Genomic DNA, 19465 nt, shown 5'->3' with positions numbered 1-19465 from the left:
CTGGACCAGCAGCCATTTAGCCCCAATGAACACACAAAGGCTTCTATTAATTGTAAACTGTTGGCTGATGGCTCAGGCTTCTTTCTGGCTAGCTCTCCCTTAGTTATTAACCCATAACTAGTAATCTAAGTATTTCTACATGGTTTTATCTTACCTGAGAACTTCTGGCATTCTATCTTCCCAACAGCTACATGGTGTTTTCCTCTGGCAACTTCTCTTTCCTCTACTGTCAAAAGCTGTCTTTATGGGGCTGCAATCGGAACCAGCTGTGCGGGGGGCCCCAAGTTCATACCTGAGTGGGAGTGTGTGGATGAGGGAAAGGCTAGCTATTGATGATGAAAGGACAGAGACATAATATGATGCCAGGAGGGCAGATTCAGTCCATCTGAATGGACCGCTTTATTCATACACCAAACTTGAGTAATCAACCAAAGGTGAGGTCAATAGCAGAGGACTTCTATTATGTACAAAGGGCAAATAGCAATTTCTTCTTCTAATCCTAAAGGCATGCATGTTCTCTGTGCCTTCAGAGTGAGTGTAAACCTGTCTGGGCCCAAGTCTATTATTTAAATAGGAGCCATCCACCACCAAGGCCCAGGCATCCTGTGGTAAGAAGCTAATGTCTTCAGGACAATAACAGTGATTTGAGCTCTCTGAACTCCTGACAAGATGGAATGGATCCCCATAAAAGGGTCCCAACACTATACCTAGCACATATGTTTGCATCTCTTTCAGTGTTAAAAGCAAAATTAGTTTTAAAGTTGAGGGGAAAAATAAAGGTTGTAATCTCAAATCATGTGTGATTATATCAGTTAGTGTAATTACATTTACCATCTTTTCCTTGTGCTTTTACACACTTGATAGTTAATGATCTGAAAATATGTTAGTTTTATAATCATGAAAATAAGCAGCCAGGTGGTGGTGGTGGTACACACCTTTAATCTCAGCACTTGGGAGGCATAGGCAGGCGGATCTCTGTGAGTTCAAGCCCAGCCTGATCTACAAAGTGAGTTACAGGACAGCCACAGCTACACAGAGAAACCCCGTTTCTGGGGGAAGGAGAGAGAAAATAAGCAACATGAAAACATCCTAAAAAGGGATAAGCTAGTGCTCTGCCTGAGATGACAATGTCTGAAAAACATGAGGAAATGATTGTAATTTTTCTGTCATTCATACACACACATCATTCAAAATATGTGTCCATAAGTAAATATTATTTATAAAGAAAGGCAAGGAAACAGCAAAAGGAATTCAAGTCAAAACTGTTTAAAAAAAAAAAAAAACTTTTCAAGTTTTTCAGATGAGACAAAGTCCTATTTTTGGTAGCCATAAGACTACTTCAGGTGTCATTGTGACAGCAGCTTCTAATGCTTCCATCATCAAAAGAATTTGGTGAAGTCACCAGGAAGAGAAGACTCGGCAACAGAAGAGACTGCACAGTACCTGACTTGGGATTTGTTTTTTTGCTTTTGTTTTTGTTTTTTTCCTACCATTCCTCTTTACATTATCAAAACCAAGGTAAAGTCACTCGTAGGAAAGGGATGTATAAAATTTTAGATTGTTATGATAAAAATCATAGCTGGTCATCATTCCCAAATGTTTGCCTAAAAATCTATATTATACAGAACATTAAATGATATATCAATGCATTCCTGAATCCTGAGAATAATGTCATTACAGGCACACAGATAGGGAATCATATGGCTAAGGAGCAAAACTCTGTTCCAATTGATCTTGAACTGAAATGGTGAACATTTCACATTGTCATTGGGACATAAAGTTATGCCCTGTATAGTATTACCTGAAAAAACTTTCCAATAGAAATAAGTCACATTTATAACCTTAAATATCTGAGGGGATACATTATAAAGAGGTAAAAAGAAACATGAAACATTTGTCAAATATTTAACCCGTTTCCAAAATTTCATTTCAATTTTGATTAATGCTAAAAAATAAAATATCCTAAATCCCTGCCCCCCCTTCAGGATCTTTCTATATTGCCCTGGCTGTCCTGGAGCTCACTGTGCAGACCAACCAAACCGGCCTCAAACTCAGATCTTCCTGTCCCTGCATCCCAAGTTCTAAGATTAAAGGTGTGTGCCACTACGCCTTACACAGTCTTTTTCGTACTCTGTTTTCAAATACCACTCTTTAGACCATGAGTTTCTCACACTCAGTACTCATGTGCCTGGTGACGGCCAAAAACTTTATGGTCATTAAATAAATGCTCAAACAACACAAACAAACAAACGTCTGTGTTCCTCTAGCACTCAGAGGCAAGACCTACTTTGAATGATGCCTGCCAAAACCCAGTTTGTGTGTCGATATATGAGACTGCTAGTGTACACTCAATGCTTTAGTGGGGCTTAGGCGTTCACTGTAAGGATGTGCCTATGACTCTCACGTGCCTATGAGACAGTGTTTGTATTTTGAGGGGCTTAGTCCTGAGGTATTTGAGCCTATTTTTGGCTTTACTATCTTTGTGATGATATACTTTGTTCAACAGTAGAGCAATCTGGAGTCAGACATTGAAGCTGCTGGCCAAATTTCTGCAGATTCATTTGTTGTTGGAAGACACTAAAGAAAGTTGTTGTTGGTTTTTACTTTTAAACCTTTAATGAAATCTTCTTTTCTTCTCTTTTTTGTTTTTTACTTTTAGGAGGGAATGAATTTTAAAAGAGAAATGCTGTCACTAATCTTGCTTGCTTTACTGCTGGCATTATCTAAGCACCACCACAGGTAAATGTGAAACCCTGCTGTGGCTGACCTCAACTGCTGTGTATTTGCCCAGACACTCACACACTCTCCAATTTAACTTTAGGAGAAATCAGCTTTTCTTTGGTGAACATATGCATTAAGTCTTTCATTTTTTTCAACTTTGAAGATCAACATCAGGCCATAGTGGAACCCACCTTCAATCCCAGCACTCGGGAGGCAGAGGTAGTTGAATCTCTGTGAGTTCGGGGCCAGCCTGGTCTACAGAGCGAGTTCCAGGACAACCAGGGCTACACTGAGAAACCCTGTCTCAAAACAAAACAAAACAAAACAAAACAAAAAAAAAAAAACCCACAAAACCAAAAAACAAACAAACAAAATAAAGAAAGAAAGAGAAAGAAACAAACCCCTACATTCTCTGCTAACTTTAGCTTGAAATTCAGTTCAGTCTCTTCATATCCCTACTGAGTCTGCCTCCTCAGTGTGCTACACAGAAACACCTTTTACAATGGCTGCTAGCTTACTTTTTTAAGAAAACAAAGTTCTGATCATTGTGAATGAGACTAATATAGCGACATGCTGAGAAATAAGACCACAGTAGAGAAAAGTGATATCCCCTCATACAGAAAAATGTGAATTCTCATCTCCTCTACCCTACTCTCCATAGTGTAAGGGACACAGTGATACCAAAGGCTGTTTGAAAAGCATGGGGAGTAATGTCTTTAAAGTTAGCCCTATTGCTTTGGATCCCTAAGCTACATTTATTTGCCCTCCAGAGTTACTGTATTTTTATGAAGGTGATTCACAGGCATTATAGTCTGTTGTTGTTGTTGTTTTGTTTGTTTGTTTGGTTGACTTTGTTGTTGTTCGTTTGTTTTTCCAGACAAGGTTTCTCTGTGTAACTTTGGAGCCTGTCCTGGAACTCATTCTGTAGGCGAGGCTGGCCTCCAATTCACAGTGCCTCTACCTCCAGAGTGCTGGGCCCAGCTAAGGTTATCTTTTTAAAGATATTAGCATACCTGCATTTGTTATGTATTTCATAACTTCAGCCTTAAGTCTGGAATAGAGTGAGTGTTTAGTGTACAAACAGATGAAAGGAGGAATTTCAACTAGAGTTTGGGTTTTTTTTTTTTTTTTTTTTTTGCTTTTTGCCATTTTCATTATTTATAGGCATCTATCAAATTTAAAACTAAATTGACTTTTTTTTTTTTTCTTAAAGAATAAAAGGGCATTTCCAGAAGATGTACATCTGTTGGTAAGAGTCTGTCCCGTGACTATTATTATAAGAAGGGTGGAGGCAAAGTAGTTTGTAGTCGAGACGCTGTATAGAGAAGAACGGTTTTGTCACTGACTAAAATAAGCATCCCTGTCCAAGGCAGCATTTGCCTTGGTTTCTTTAGACAGTGCCAGCGTCCTGTAGTGCAGGGTACACAGCCCTCCAGAGGGCAGAGACCCCCTCTTTTTTTTTAATTTTCCTTTTTTTAAATTTTTTAACTTTTTATTATTTTTTACATTCCAATCCCAGTTCCCCTCCTTCCTCTTCTCCTCCCCCCCCCCCCGCCTTCCATATGCTTCTCTCAGAGATGGTAAGGTCTCCCCTAGGAAGTCTAAGTCTGTCCCATCATCTCATTGAGGCAGGACCAAGGCAACTCTCCATTCCCCAAACCCCTGTACTTAGGCTGAGCAAGGTATCTCTCCATATAGAATGGGCTCCACTAAGTCTGTTTGTATATTAGAATTAGATCTTGGACCCACTGCCAGTGGCCTCATATACTGTCCCAGTCACACCATTGTCACCTATATTAAGGGAGTCTAGTTCAGTCTTATGCGGGTCCCCCATTTGTCAGACCTGAGTCAGTGATCTCTCACTAGCTAGGGTCAGCTGATTCTGTGGGTTTCCCCGTCATGGTCTTGACTCCTTTGTTCATATTATCGCTCCTTCTTCACTGGAGGAGCTAACTGGAGGAGCTCTGCCCAGTAGTTAGTTGTGGTTTTCTGCATCTGCTTCCATCTGTTTCTGGAGGAGGGTTCCAGCTTCTCTGGGGTTGTGGATAGTAGCTGGGTATCTTTTGCTTTATGTCTGGTATCCACTTATGAGTGAGTATACTATATTTGTCTTTCTGGGTTTGGGTTACCTCACTCAGCATATTTTTTTCTAGTTCTGCCCATTTGTCCGCAAATTTTAGAATGTCATCATTTCTTACTGCTGAGTAGTACTCCATTGTGTAAATGTACCACATTTTCTTTATCCATTCTTCAGTTGAGGGGCATCTAGGTTGTTTCCAATACCTGGACATTATGAATAATAGTGCTATGAACATAGTTTGATTCTTGAGTTCTTTGTATATTTTGGAGACCAGCTCTCTGTCAGATGTGGGGTTGGTCAAGATCTTTTCCCATTCTGTAGGGAGTAGTTTTGTCTTGTTCTTTGCCTTATAGAAGTGTTCTTTGCCCTACAGAGGCTTCTCAGTTTCAGGAGGTTCTACTTATTAATTGTTGCTCTCAGAGTCTGTGCTACTGGTGTTCTATTTAGGAAGTTGTGTCCTGTGTCTGTGTATTCAAGTGTATTTCTCACATTCTCTTCTATAAGGTTCAGTGTGAATGGATTTATATTGAAGTCTTTGATTCATTTCAACTAGAGTTTTGTGCATGGCAATATATATGAATCTATTTGCATTCTTCTACATATGGACAGCCAGTTATACCAACACCATTTGTTGAATATGCTTTCTTTTTCCCATTTTATATTTTTAGCTTCCTTCTCAAAAATTAGGTGTTCATAGGCGAATGGGTTGTATAAAAGTCTTCAATTCAATTCCATTGGACCACCTGTGTGTTTTTATGCCAATAACAAGCTGTTTTCATTACTATAGCTCTATAGTAGAACTTGAAGTCAGGGATGGTGACTCCTGCAGATGATCCTTTATTGTACAGGTTTTTGGCTATCCTAGTTGTTTTGTTCTTCCATATGAAGTTGAGTATTGTTCTTTCAAGGTATGTAAAGGATTGTGCTAAAATTTTGATGGGGATTGCATTGAATCTGTAGATTATTTTTGCTAAGATTGCTATTTTTACTATATTGATCCTACCTATCCAAGGGCATGGGAGATCTTCCTATTTCCTGATATCTTCTTTAATTTCTTTTCTTTAAAGATTTGAAGTTTTTGTCATATGGGTTTTTCATTGCTGGTTAGAGTTACCCCAGGATATTTGATTTTATTTGTGGTTATTGTAAAGGCTACTGATTTTTTTTTAGCTTATCTTGTATCCTGCTAAATTACTGAAGGTGTTTATCACTTGTAGGAGTTCTTTGGTAGAATTTTTGGGATCACTTGTATAAACTATTTTATCATCAACACATAGAGTTTGACTTCTTTTCTAATCTTTTGTATCTCCTTGATCTCCTTTTGTTGTCTTATTGTTCTAGATAGAACTTCGAGTACTATTTTGAATAGATATGGACAGCTTTGTCTTGTTCCTGATTTCAGTGGGATTGCTTTGAGTTTCTATTTAGTTTGATGTTGGCTGTTGGGTTGCTGCATATTGACCTTTTTATGTTTAGGTATGTTCCTTGTATCCCTGTTCTCTCCAAGACCTTTATCATGAAGGAGTGTTGAATTTTGTCAAAGGCTTTTTCAGCATCTTATGAGATGATTATGTAGGTTTTCTTTCTTTCAGTTTGTTTACATGGTGGATTACATTGATGGATTTTTATATGTTGAACCATCCCTGCATCTCTGGGATGAATTCTACTTGGTGATAGTGGATGTTTTTTCTGATCTATTCTTGGACTCGGTTTGCCAATATTTTATTGATTTTTTTTGCATCTATATTCATGAAGGAAATTTGTCTGTATTCTCTTTATTAGTTGTGTCTTTGTCTGCTTTGGGTGTCAGGGTAACAATAGTCTTGTAAAAAAGAGTTTGCCAATGTTCTTTCTGTTTCTATTGTGTGGAAAAAATTGAGGCATAGTTCTTTGAACATCTGGTAGTAGTTTGTGCTGAAACCATCTGGCCTTGGCCTTTTTTTTGGGGGGGGGGGGAGACTTTGATAACTGTTTCTTTTTCCTTAGGGATTATAGGTGTATTTAAGTTGCTTATCTGTTCTTGATTTAATTTTGGGTATGTGGTACTCATCTATAAAATTGTACATCTCCTTAAAGTTTTCTAATTTTGTGGAGTACAGGTTTTTGAAATATGACCTGATGATTCTCTGGCTTTCCTTGGTGTCTGTTGTAATGTCTCCCTTTTCATATCTGATTTTGTTAATTTGGATATTCTCTCTGTGTCTTTCGGTTAGTTTGGATAAAGGTTTATCTATTTTGTGGTATTTCTCAAAGAACCATTTCTTTGTCTGATTGATTCTTTGCATTGTTTTCTTTGTTTCTATTTTATTGATGTCATCCCTCAATTTGACTATTTCTTTCCATCTACTTCTTCTGGGGGAGTTTGTTTCTTTTTGTTCTAGAGCTTTCAGTTGTTCTGTTGATTCACTGCTGTGGGATTTTTCCAGCTTCTTTATGTGGGCATTCAGTGCTATGATCTCAGCACTGGTTTCATTCTGTCCCATAAGTTTGGGTATGTTGTGCTGTCATTTTCATAAATTTTAGGAAGTCTTTCTATTTTTTTCAGGTGATCATTGTTCAATGTCCATGTGTTTGTGGGATTTCTGATATTAATGTTGCTTTTGAATTCTAACTTTAAGCTGTGGTGATCTGATAGGGTACAGGGGTTTATTCAATTTTTTTTTAAATCTGTTGATGTTTGCTTTGTTGCAAGTATATGGTCTATTTTTGTGAAGGTTCCATGAGGTGCCAAAAAGAAAGTATATTCTTTTGTGTTTGGGTGGAATGTTCTATAGCTGTCTGTTAAGTCCATTTGAGTCATAACCTCTGTTAGTTCCCTTATTCTCTCTGGCAGACTTGTTCAGTGATGAGAGTGGGGTTTTGAAGGCTTGATTTATGATTAAAGCTTTAGTAATGTTTCTTTTACAAATGCAGGAGTCCTTGTATTTGGGGGCATAGATGTTCAGAATTGAGATTTCCTCTTAATGGATTTTTCCTGTGATGAATATGAAATGTCCTTCTTTATCTTTTTTGATTGATTTTAGTTTGAAGTCTATGTTGTTAGATATTAGCATAGCTACACCAGCTTGTTTCTTATGTCCCTTTGATTGGAAAATTTCTTTCCCACCCTTTACTCTGAGCTAATATCTGTCTGTGAGTTTGAGGTGTGTTTCTTGTATGCAGCAGAAGGATGGATTCTGTGTTTTTGTATCCAGTCTATTAACCTGTGTCTTTTTATAGGTGAATTGAAAACATTTCTATTAATGAATATTAATGACCAGTGATTGCTAGTTCCTATTATTTTTGTTTTTTGTTGTTGGTGATGGCATTGTGTGTTCAGTTTCTTTCTATGGGATTTGCTGCTGTAAGCGCATCTATTTCCTGTGTTGTTGTGGATGTAGCTGACTTCCTTCAGTTGGCCATTTCCTTCAAGTACTTTCTGTAGGGCTGGTTTTGTTTATAGGTATTGTTTAAATTTGGTGTTATCATGGAATATCTTGTTTTCTCCATCTTATTGAAAGCTTCACCCGATAAAGTAGTCTGGGCTGGCATCCGTGGTCCCTTAGTGTCTGCATAACATCTGTCCAGGACCTTCTGGCTTTTATTGTTTCTGTTGAGAAGTCAAGAGTAATTCTGATAGGTATGCCTTTATATGTACCTAGCCTTTATCTGTTGCAACTCTTAGTATTCTTTTATTATTCTTTATGCTTATTGTTTTGATTTTTTGTTCAGTCTATTTGGTTGTTCTGTAAGCCTCTTGTACTTTCATAGGCATATACTTTAGGTTGGGGAAGTTTTCTTCTATGATTTTGCTGAATATATTTGCTGTACCTATGAGTTGGACTTCTTCTATCCCAATTATTATGTTTTATCTTTTCATGTTGTCCCATATTTTCAGCATGTTTTGTGCTAAGGATTTGTTGGATTAAACATTTTCTTTGACCGATGAATCTATTTCCTCTTTTGTATCTTCAATGCCTGAAGGTTTCTCTTTCATCTCTTGTATTCTGTTCTTTATGCTTGCTTGTTCCTGATTATTTGCCAAGCTTTTCCATTTCCAGAATTCCCTCTGTTTGCGGTTTCTTTATTGCCTCTATTTCACATTTCATGTCATGTATTGTTTCCTTCACTTGTTTGATTGCATTTTTCTTGGTTTTCTTTAAGGGATTTGTCAACTTCTTACAATATTATGTTTATATTTTCCTCCCTTTCTTTAAGGGAATTTTTCATTTCCTCTTTAAGGGCATCAATCATCCTCATAAAGTTATTTTTTGGGTTGTTTTCATCTGCTTCGTCTGTGTTGAGATGCTCAGGTCTTTCTGTTGTAGCACCACTAGTTTCTAGTGATGTCATATTACTCTTTATATTGTTGAGTGTGTTCTGACCTTGTTGTCTACACATCTCTTTCTCTAATCTGTATAGGTGGCGCTTGTGTTTCAGGGGATCTCTCCAACTGGTGTAGCTGGGGGCTGTGACTCTGTTGACCGTTCCTTCAGCAGCAAGCAGAGCAGAGCCTTTGGTGCATGCTTTTTCTGGTGGAAATGTGCCCAAGGCTCAGGCGGTCACTCCTTGAGCTGCAGGTGGGGCTACAGCTCCAGTGGATGCTACTCTCATTGGAGGCAGGGCCACAGCTCCTCTAGGTGTGGGTAGGGCTGAGGGTCCAGTGGTCACTGTAGCAACAGGGTATCTCCAGTTGAGAAATGGCTGAGGACACAGATGCTCTTTCCCAGAGGAACTTCTTGCGATAGTTTCTGGAAGCCATGGTTGGAAACTGTTTCTGTCATCTCACTTGGCAGTTGCTCCCTGTTCTTGGGCCTTTGGCTCACGGCTCCCTCTAACACAGCTTCTGGGCCTGAAGCTCGGCCCAGACTCCTTTTTTACCTTACAGATTCTTTGCATGTGTATCAGGCTTCCCATTTTGTGTGTTTCTCAGATGCCTGTGTGTGCAAAAATGTTTCTGTGTCTATATATGTTTTCTGTGCTTTTTCTTTGGCTTTTTTTCCTTCTGTCTGTCTGTCTTGTCCTATTCCAATTTGTTTGCTTTTGTTCTGACTTACTATTATTCTTTAGGGGCTTGTTTGTTTTCTAACCAGAGACAGAAAAGGTGTGGATCCAAATGGGAGGAAAGATGAGGAGGAACACAGAGGAGTTGGGGGAGGGGAAACCATAATCAGAATATATTGTTTGAAAAATAAATCTATTTTCTTTAGGGGGGGTGAGTTTTGGTTTGTTTGTTTGGTTGTGTAACAGGGTTTCTCTCAGTAGCCCTGGCTATCCTGGAACTTGTTCTGTAGACCAGGCTGGACTTGAATTCAGAGATCTGCCTGCCTATGCCTCCTGAGTACTGAGATTAAAGGCATGCACCATCACTGCCCAGCCTAAAATCTATTTTCAATAAAATAAAAAATAGAAAAAAAATCTCAAAACCATGCTGCTTAAAAATAGGTAGTTTTATGTAAAAAACAAAAACTAATTCCCTGTCACTACATATTTTAGTGAATTTAGGCAAAAATAATTTGGATGTTGAAAAAGCACCTTCCTGGGAAATCATATAGTGAAATATCTTTGACTGAAGACATCTCTGAAAATAACAGGGTGCCCTCTTTGTGGTCTCCCATCACTCACAGGAAGTTGCATAGAAATCATGTGTACCTTTTGCAAGACCCTCTCCTGGCGACCCTAAATGTTACAGCTTATGCACCTGTCTGGAGACCGAACCTGAGGCAAGCTGCATACACAGTTCTGCATTTTGTCACATGTAGAGATTCATACAATCACAACACCAATCAACATACACTACCCTCCCATTCCGGATGCTGCTTAATCCCTGGTCCCACTACTAATCATTTTTCCATCTCCATCATTTTGTCATTTTGAGATCTAAAAATAGGATCATAAAATACATGATGCACTGGTAAAAGATTGTGTCACTCAGCACAGTGCCCTTGAAATCCAAGTAGGTTGTGTTTACTAATAGTCTATGCCTTTTTACTGGTATGTACTTTATACACATCCAAGTTTATTTGTGACATTTTAATTAACAGGCTCCCCCCTCCAAAAAAAAAAAGTAACCTAGAAAATATTGTGTCATTTCCTTTTGGTCTCTGTGGTTCCTGATGAGAAATTCACTTGTTGGATTTTTTTCCTTGATGGGTGAAGGATCATTTCTCTCTGGCTTCTTTCAAGATGTTTTGCCTTAGGTTTCAGTTCAAATAACTTCTTAAATCTGTTTCTCTTTTGCCACATTTGGGGATACTTCAGTCTTATTTTTAATTACTATTACTGGAATGAAAATACTCTGACCAAAAGCAACTTGAAGAGGAAAGGGTTTATTTGGCTCACACTTCCATATCAGTGTCCATCACTGAGGGAAGTAAGGACAGAAACTCACTCACACAGGGCAGGAGGCAGGACTGATGCAGAGGCCATGGAGGGGAGCTGCTTCCTGGCTTGCTCCCCATGGCTTACTTTACTTTTTCTTATAGAATACAGGATCACAAGCCTAGGGATGACTCCACCTACAAAAGGCTGGGCCCATCCCCTCAGTCACTAGTTAAGAAAATGCCCTACAACTTGATCTTATGTGATGGGAGATGTCATTCTGTAAATATGTTTCTCTTATTGGTTAATGAATAAAGCACTGTTGGCAAGATAGGTGAGACTAGGAGACAAGGAGGATTCTGGGAGTGGTAGTAGAGAGGAGTCAAAATGTAGGACAAAAAGGAGTAAGATGTCTGGAAACACTTAGATTGATAGAAATGGGTTAATATTTAACACAGAGTTAGCTAACAAGAAACACTAGTAACGGGCCAACAGCTTTACATCTAATACAGCGTCTCTGTGTGTTATTTGGGGCTGATGCAGCTCTGGGACCAGGCTGGTGGGAAACTGCTCATAACACTTACGGGGGGCCTTTTCGCAGTTGAGGCTCCTTCTCTCAAATGACTCTAGCCTGTGTCAAGCTGATGAAAACTATCCAGCATTCACTGTTTTAGTACCATCTCCCTCTCCTCCCCCGCCACTCACATGAGTGTTGTCTTTTGTTAAGGCCCACCCCATCTCTTTTGCTTTTAGTTCTTGTCTCTGTTGTTCAAATTGGCTGGTTTCTGGTAGCTTCTCTTACAGTTTGGTGGGTCTTTCCTTTGTCCTCTCCACCCCGTGAGTGATTTCTACCCCCATCTGCTGTTGACTCCACACATTGAGTTATCTCCATCTGAAGGTGTTGCTAAGATTTCCTGCTTCTGTTTCTTTGCACCATATATGTCTGTCATATAGAGAACTGACTCCTGATGTCAGTCTTCTCTTTGTATCTAGGAACGATCATTTGGAAGAACCTCAGCTCTCAGCCTGGTTTGATCCAAAGTAAGAACAAAACAATAATGCAATTCAATTTGAAGAAAATGCTGTTGTTTTCAAACTGTAGGTACTCAAAACACTAGAACTGAGTTCTCATTGTTTCTCAGACATTTTACTTTTAAATTTTTTTTATGTTCTTTTCAAGAATCCTACACTTAAGAATGCTGTCATATTTAACGTGTCTTATCATTCCTGGTATTGTTAGGGAGAAAGCATCTTCAGGTGAAACCTGAATATGCCAATATTGACTCCTCTAAATTTTAATTTATTATCACTATAATTATCATACTAATTATATAAATGAATAGATTTCTCTGTGACATTTCCATGGATGCAAATAACATATTTTATGAGTGTCAGTTCTCCCTGCCATCCTCATTTGGCATTAATACTCTGGGGCGACCATTATTCTCTTGTAATGGCTGTGTAAAATTATGTTTATATAGTATTAACATTTCTATAAAATGTCTATAGTGCATTTCACTGACATTGTGTTATATTTACCATCTAGGAGCTATTATATTGCAACAAGTGTGTGTGTGTGTGTGTGTGTGTGTGTGTGTGTGTGTGTGTATGTTTTACAGTATGGATTTCTCACAGCAGACAGCAGTCACTGGTGTAAAAGCTACAGATTTCAAGGCATGGGAAGTTGGTTCTGTGTAGTGAAGTGGATGCTGCATGAGCATGAGGACCAGAGTGTGGATCTCCAGCATCCACATAAATACTGTGTATGTATGGTAACCAGCCTGTTGTCCCTGTGCTCAGAAAGTGGAGGAAGGGAACCCAGGAGCAGGCTGGCTAGCTCTGTATTTGGGTGAGAGTCATCTTCAACAAGAAGACACCCCATGCCAATCTCTAGCCTCTATATTCACTTGCACAGACATAAACCTACATACTTGTCAACATGGATACACAGACGCACGCACATCACACACATATACAAAAGCAAAAATAAAACACTGAAATAGAGACTGGAGAGACAGCTCAGCATGCAATAGCGCTTCTTGCTCTTGCAGAGGACCTGGGATCTAGTCCCAGCACCTACATGCAGCTCACACCCAGATGTAACTCCAATTCCAAGGGAGCCCTTGCCCTTTGTGGGCCTCTGTGGGTACCAGGCATGCATGTGGCACACATATATACATGTAGACAAAACACACTTAGGAAATTAAACTAATTAATGAAAAGATACAAATTTAAATGTTTGACTTAGGCTACTCAATGACATTGAATTATTGTAACATTTATTTTCCAATCCGTAGTGGGTAAATACTAGTAATGCTTTGTTTATTTTATGTATTTACTTGGCATTAGTTTTATAATATCAAATATTTCATTCTTGGCTATGAGCACACCTAGGCCTAGAAGAGCAAGGGTAGGGATGGTTTAATAAGAGATCAGCAATTGCCAAAACTGTGAAAAAAGGAGTCATCCCAAACAGTAGTCATGGAGGGACACAGCTGTCCAACAAAACTGGAAGAGAAGAAGATAGGCAACCTGACCTCTCTCCCTTCCTGCCCTTTGACCCTTCGTTGGTATCTCTCATTTGTAGAACTTACTAGAAGCCACAGATCAAAGGACTTGGAGTAACCAATTTACTCTCAGAGTAAAGAAAGGATGAGGATGGATAAAAAGATAAATGGAAAATAGCTAGCACAACACTGTCCTTCTACAAACTGGCATTGTTTCTCAGGACTTTCACTAACATAAAAAAGCTCATGTCCCCAAACAGGCTAAACATAAAGTTCCCTAATACTCACTCTACAAAGTAGCAGAGGAGGGGGGAAAATAAAATAAAAATAATTTACATATAATAATTCACTGCTACAGTCCTATCTCAACAGCCATTGGAGATGGCTAATAGACGGAAGTAGATAACAGTCGATTGATGGCTTCATTATGCTATATATTCTGTGGGCCACTTATCTGACTGCCTCCTTTCCCGACAACTCCGAGTCTCTCGATGGTGTGGCCCTACTGAGTTGCCACAGTTTCCCAAGGACCATTACTACTAAAAACGAAAGCATAAAGACTGTCCCAGAGGGTTTTCTGTCTTCTTTGAATGGCAGTCTCCTTTCTGTCACTTTTGCAATAGCAGTTTTTTATTTCCTTGGTAATGAGAATCATTTCCCTAGCCAGGATATTAGTTACCTTTTAATTCAACAGTTGAGAAAACTCAAATGACCTGTAGGTGGTTTTATGGGATGGTGACTTTATTCCCTGAGGAAGGAATTCCTCCTATGAGAACTAGTATGTGGCAACCCATGGAATCTAAATGCTATAAGCATGGAGAGCCAAATACTCTAGAATGAATTATCTAATGTAGTCAAGAGCTGGACACTTTCCCATATCCATCTACCCTTATGGACTGTGTACTTCAGCTTTGGAAAACATGTCATCTGAAAAAAAGCTGCTCACTGATTCCGAGCACCCTGGGGGTTGTACCCCAACCTTGAACAGAATTAGCTCTGAACTTACACTGAAACGAAGACTTAGGGTAGGCTAACTGCTTCTGAACAGACAGACACATAGTAAGGACAGAGACTGCAGTGGGAATGAGCCAACTGTCACCACACTTCACCATGAAATTCACCTCCTTTTCAGTTAGGCAATGTGTATGACAGCAGACACTCAGTGCCTGCCTGAGTTCCATCTTACTGAGGGATGGCCGGATTGTTTAGCCATGCACTGTCTTTGTTCCTGTGGCTGGGGCCACTCTGTGCATAGACTCATTAAGGCATTACCAGGGTTGACTAGCAAAGGTGTCTTGAGGACACAGAGGGCAGCTTGTGTTGCTCACTACAGCTTCCAGCCAGCATTGCCTCTCAAAGCTTCATGCTGAAGAACTCCCAAGTTTTACCGTCTTATCTTTTGTTAAGCATTGTCATATTTTAAATGTGTGTGTGTGTGTGTGTGTGTGTGTGTGTGTGTGTGTGTGTAAGTGAGCATGACTGCAGAAGGGTGGAAGGCCTGTTGGATCCTTTGGAGCTGGGGCTACAGGTGATTCTCAGCAGTTCTGCATGGGTCCGCTAACCAAATTCTGGTTAAGAGCCGGGTATACTCTTAACCACTGGTTCATAGCTCCAGCCCCTGAATTGTGTGTGTGTGTGTGTGTATATGTGTGTGTGTGTGTGTGTGTGTGTGTGTGTACATGTGTGTGTGCATGCACATGTGTGTGTCTGTGTGTGGGCAGAGACACTAGGTGTCTTCCTTTATCACCATGTCCCTTCTATTTTGAAACAGGTTCTCTCACTGAACCTGGCTAGGCTGCTAGCTCTTCCACCCTCAGGGCTCTGTCTCTGACCTCACTGCTGAGTAAAAGCATGTACCACAATGCCCAGCTTCACACACACACACACACACACACACACACACACACACACACACACACACACACACACATCCCTACCTCATGAGTGTGAATGCAGGAACACACGAAGACCAGAAGGTGGTGATGGGTCCACAGGGACTAGAGCTAAGGGGATTGTGAGCCACCGTATGTGGGTGTTGGGAACTCAGCAGTGTCCTCTCCTAGAGCAGCACTGTTGAACCTTCTCTTCAGTCAGGGTCCAGCTTTTTACATGGGTGCTGGGGGTTCAAATGCAGGGCCTTGTGTTTGTACAGCAAGAACTTTTCCACTGAGTTATCTCCTACACTCAGCAATTTCTTAGCAAGGGTCTTTAAGGGAATCTTTTCCTTTCATTCTGGAAAATAATAATAACAATCTGATTTATTGAGAAAAAACAGTAATTTTGAAAACTTTCTTTTTTCAAATCGATTTTTTGGGGGGCTGGAGTTATGTTTACATATAACTATATAAGTAAATACATGTTAAAAACATTCTTAAAGAATTTATTATGGAGTTTTATAACTATTATTTGATGTGGGGTATCCTCCTGTATGCTGTGAATATGTTTTATTACTAATGGTTAATAAAGAAGTGGACTTAGCCAATAACCAATCAGAGTAGAGCCAGGCAGGAAATTCAAGCAGAGATACAAGGAGAAGGGCGGAGTCAGAACAGATACCAACAGATGCTGAGGAAGCAAGATGTGAGGTAGCAAGCCATGAGCCTTGTGGTAAAATACAGGGTAATATAAATAGATTAAGTTAGTTGTAAGAGCTAGTTAATAATACATCAAGCAGTTTGTAATTAATATTAAGCCTTTGGGAGTGGCAGATAGAGTGAAATGTCTGGTTACAACTATTAATAAATGAATAAGGACTGCCAGATTGTATCCTTGTGTAGATATAGATTTGTACTTAAATTTACAATCTCATTTGCATTCAGTTCCTTCTAAGACGTGTATCTTAGACTGATTATTTATTACTGTGAAAAATACCGTCATGTTGCTATTCATCAGAGACAAATCTAGTACTTCTCTTTTTGTTCTAGTAGTCTCATCTTCTTCTACATTGCATCTGAGTGCCTAAAGCATAAAAGAAAAGTTGAAAAGGGAACAGAGAAAAGTATGCATGTGTGTACACTTGTGTTTGCATGTGTGTGCAGGTGCCCAGAGATTGATACCAAATTGTCTCTTCTTGTATTTTTTTTTTTTTTTTTTTTTTTTTTTTTTTTTTTACTCTTTGAGGGCCCTACACCCAGCTCCAAAATAAATACATGGAGATTTAATTTTATTCACGAATGCTTGCCTTAGCTTGGTTTGTTTCTAACCATCTTTTATCCAGGTTTTTTTTTTTAACTGCACTTTGCTTCTGGGGTTTTTACCTTTCTTTATTCTATATATCCTTCTTTCCTTCTTTGTGGCTGGCTCCTGGAACCCTCCTCTCCTTCCTCTTTCCTTGCTCCTCCCCACTCTCTCTGGAGCCCAGATTTTTCTCTCTGCATGCCAGCCTTAAATATCCTTTCTCCTGCCTAGCTATTGGCCATTCAGCTCTTTATTAGACAAATCAGGTGTTTTAGGCAGGCAAAGTAACAGTTTCATAGAGTTAAACAAATGCAACATAAAAGAATGCAGTGTATCTTTGCATCATTCAACAAATGTTCCACAGCATAAATGAACGTAACACATCTTAAACTAATATTCTACAACATCCATCTTCTTCAGTCTTATATATGAGACAGTTTCTCACAGAGTTGAGGTTACTGAGGGCAAGGCTGGGTGGCCAGTGAGTGAGTACTAAGGATCCTCCCGTCTCGCCTCTAGGTGGCCACTATACCCAGATATTTTGAAGTAGGTCCTCATGCTTTCTCAGACTGAGCCATTGCTCCACTTCTGCAAGGGGAATATTCTAGATCTTCTTGTGGTGGGGGGAAGGGAAAATTGAAGTTAAAAACATAGTAAGTACTCTACAAGCATTAGCTAATATCACTCTCATAACTTCTACTGTCACAATAAGATAATTTGCTGGTTTTTTTGTTCTTCTTTGTTCAACAGAAAACGTCCTGATGTTAAAGCAACAACTGATTGGCTCGCTCCAGTCATATGGGAAGGAACTTATAATAGACAAGTTCTAGACAACTATTATAAGAGACTGAACATTACCATAGGCTTGGCTGTCCTTGCTACTGGAAAGTATGCACTACTGGTCTTGTCCTTTACATTTTGGAGAGTTGAGGATGAGCAACCATGGACTGTCTCCATCCTCAACTGCTTCCTATGAACTTGCCTCTACTTCTGACTGCCCTTGTTAGCTGTGGGTTGTTGTTGTCTTCTCCAGAATTAGCAACTCTCTTTCCTTTTCTTCATCACAAACTTTGTCTTTTCTCGGGCCCCAAGCATTCTATATTTTCTTTCCCTAATTAATATAGCTGAAGTTAGATATAACCTCTCTATCTTTATCTTCTTAAACATTAGTGGCATGTGTGTTAACCAGCATGCTAAATGACATGTATCTCCTGGTGAATTTCAGTGAAGTCTTTTTCCCCCCATTTTTCATAGATTTAAAAGACAGAGCCTGAAACATTTCATAAAATCTGCTGATAAATACTTCATGGTTGGCTACAATGTTATCTTTTACATCTTGACCGATAACAGCTTCAATCTACCATACTTAGAGCTGGGTCCTCTTCGGTCATTTAAAACATTGGTGCTTCCTGATAAAGATTACCAGCAAGACTATATTCTCAGAAGCATGAAGAACATGAAAAGTACAATCATACGTCACATCCAATATGAAGTCAACTTTCTCTTCACTATGGCTGTGAATCAGATCTTCAAGAAAGACTTTGGAGTTGAAACCTTGGGCGAATCTGTAGCTCAACTCCATGCATGGTGGTATTTTAAAACCCCCAGAGATTTCCCCTATGAGAGAAGATTTAAGTCAGCAGCCTTCATCCCTTTTGAGAAGGGAGATTTCTATTACCATAGAGGTATTATTGGTGGCACACCCCGTAATGTTTTAGCTATTGTTAAACAATATCTAAAGGGAATTGCAGATGACAGCACAAATAAACTTGACAGCACATATGAAAGTCACCTAAATAAATACTTTTTAATCAATAAGCCCAGTAGGGTGTTATCACCAGAGTACAACTGGAATCCAAAATTTAAAACTCCTCCACAGATAAAGCACATTAAGATAGCATGGCAACCATAGATCACTTGATGGTTGTACCATGGGGTTTATCAATTCACAAGTAAATAACAGGAAATACTCCAATATAAAACCTGGGACACTAACAAAAATTCATAATCTTCCAGAATAAATTATCTGCCTTTGAAATTGTAATTCTATTTCATCTGAATAAAATAAATGGATAAGTGTTACTTATGTGATGTAATGTTTTATGCAGACACTATAAATAATGTGAGAATTATTTTTGGTGATATAGATTTTTTTATTAAAAGTATATTTTTATGAAAAAATCATACACATGTCAAAGGAAGCTTAATATTCGTCACTTTGCTCATCTTGTTGTTTAGGAGATATATATTTCTTATGATTGATCTCCTTGATCAGTATTCAATTTGCCTAGGATTGATTAAACTCAGGTGAACTGAAGACATCATACCATAGATCTGGCTTCTATTGCTAGTGATTCTGAGTTTGTTTGTTTTTTTTTTTAATTTTTATATATTATTCTATGTGTATAGATGTCTTTCCTGCATGTATATCTGTGCAGTGTGTGTCTGTGTAATGCCTTCTGAGGCCAGAAGAAGGCATCAGCTTCCCTGGAACTATTTAGCAATCAGTTGTGAACTGCCATGTGGGTGCTCGGAACCAAAAATGGGTCATCTAATAGAGTGTTAAGTGTTCTTAATCACTGAGCCATCTCTCTAGCCTTGAGTTCATGCTATTTTTTAAGGATACAAAAGGGTGATAAAGAAAATTTACATTGTCCCCAAGGAGCCTATAGTCTAACAA

General features: G+C 39.0%; 1 protein-coding gene across 1 annotated transcript; it reads left to right on the top strand.

Annotated features, from left to right (window-relative positions):
* Nucleotides 1–10686: 10686 nt before the first annotated feature.
* On the top strand, nucleotides 10687–18697 carry LOC127221939 (N-acetyllactosaminide alpha-1,3-galactosyltransferase-like 1). Its single transcript, XM_051183880.1, has 4 exons — nucleotides 10687–10694; nucleotides 12095–12142; nucleotides 17536–17673; nucleotides 18040–18697. The coding sequence occupies exons 1-4, from the start codon at nucleotides 10687–10689 to the stop codon at nucleotides 18695–18697; spliced, it is 852 nt and encodes a 283-aa protein (XP_051039837.1).
* The last annotated feature ends 768 nt before the right edge of the window (nucleotides 18698–19465 follow it).

This window comes from Phodopus roborovskii, unplaced genomic scaffold (genome assembly GCF_943737965.1).
Source record: "Phodopus roborovskii unplaced genomic scaffold, PHOROB, whole genome shotgun sequence".
In the NCBI taxonomy this organism is placed as follows: Eukaryota; Metazoa; Chordata; class Mammalia; order Rodentia; family Cricetidae; genus Phodopus; species Phodopus roborovskii.
Note: the sequence above shows the minus strand (reverse complement) of the source record. Positions and strands in the feature narration are given on the sequence as shown.

Bases quoted from the DNA above. Each gene is read 5' to 3' on its own strand.
- LOC127221939 (XM_051183880.1), top strand. The intron at 12,143-17,535 runs GTAAGAACAAAA...TTTGTTCAACAG, and splicing joins TCAGCCTGGTTTGATCCAAA to AAAACGTCCTGATGTTAAAG. The intron at 17,674-18,039 runs GTATGCACTACT...CATTTTTCATAG, and splicing joins GCTGTCCTTGCTACTGGAAA to ATTTAAAAGACAGAGCCTGA.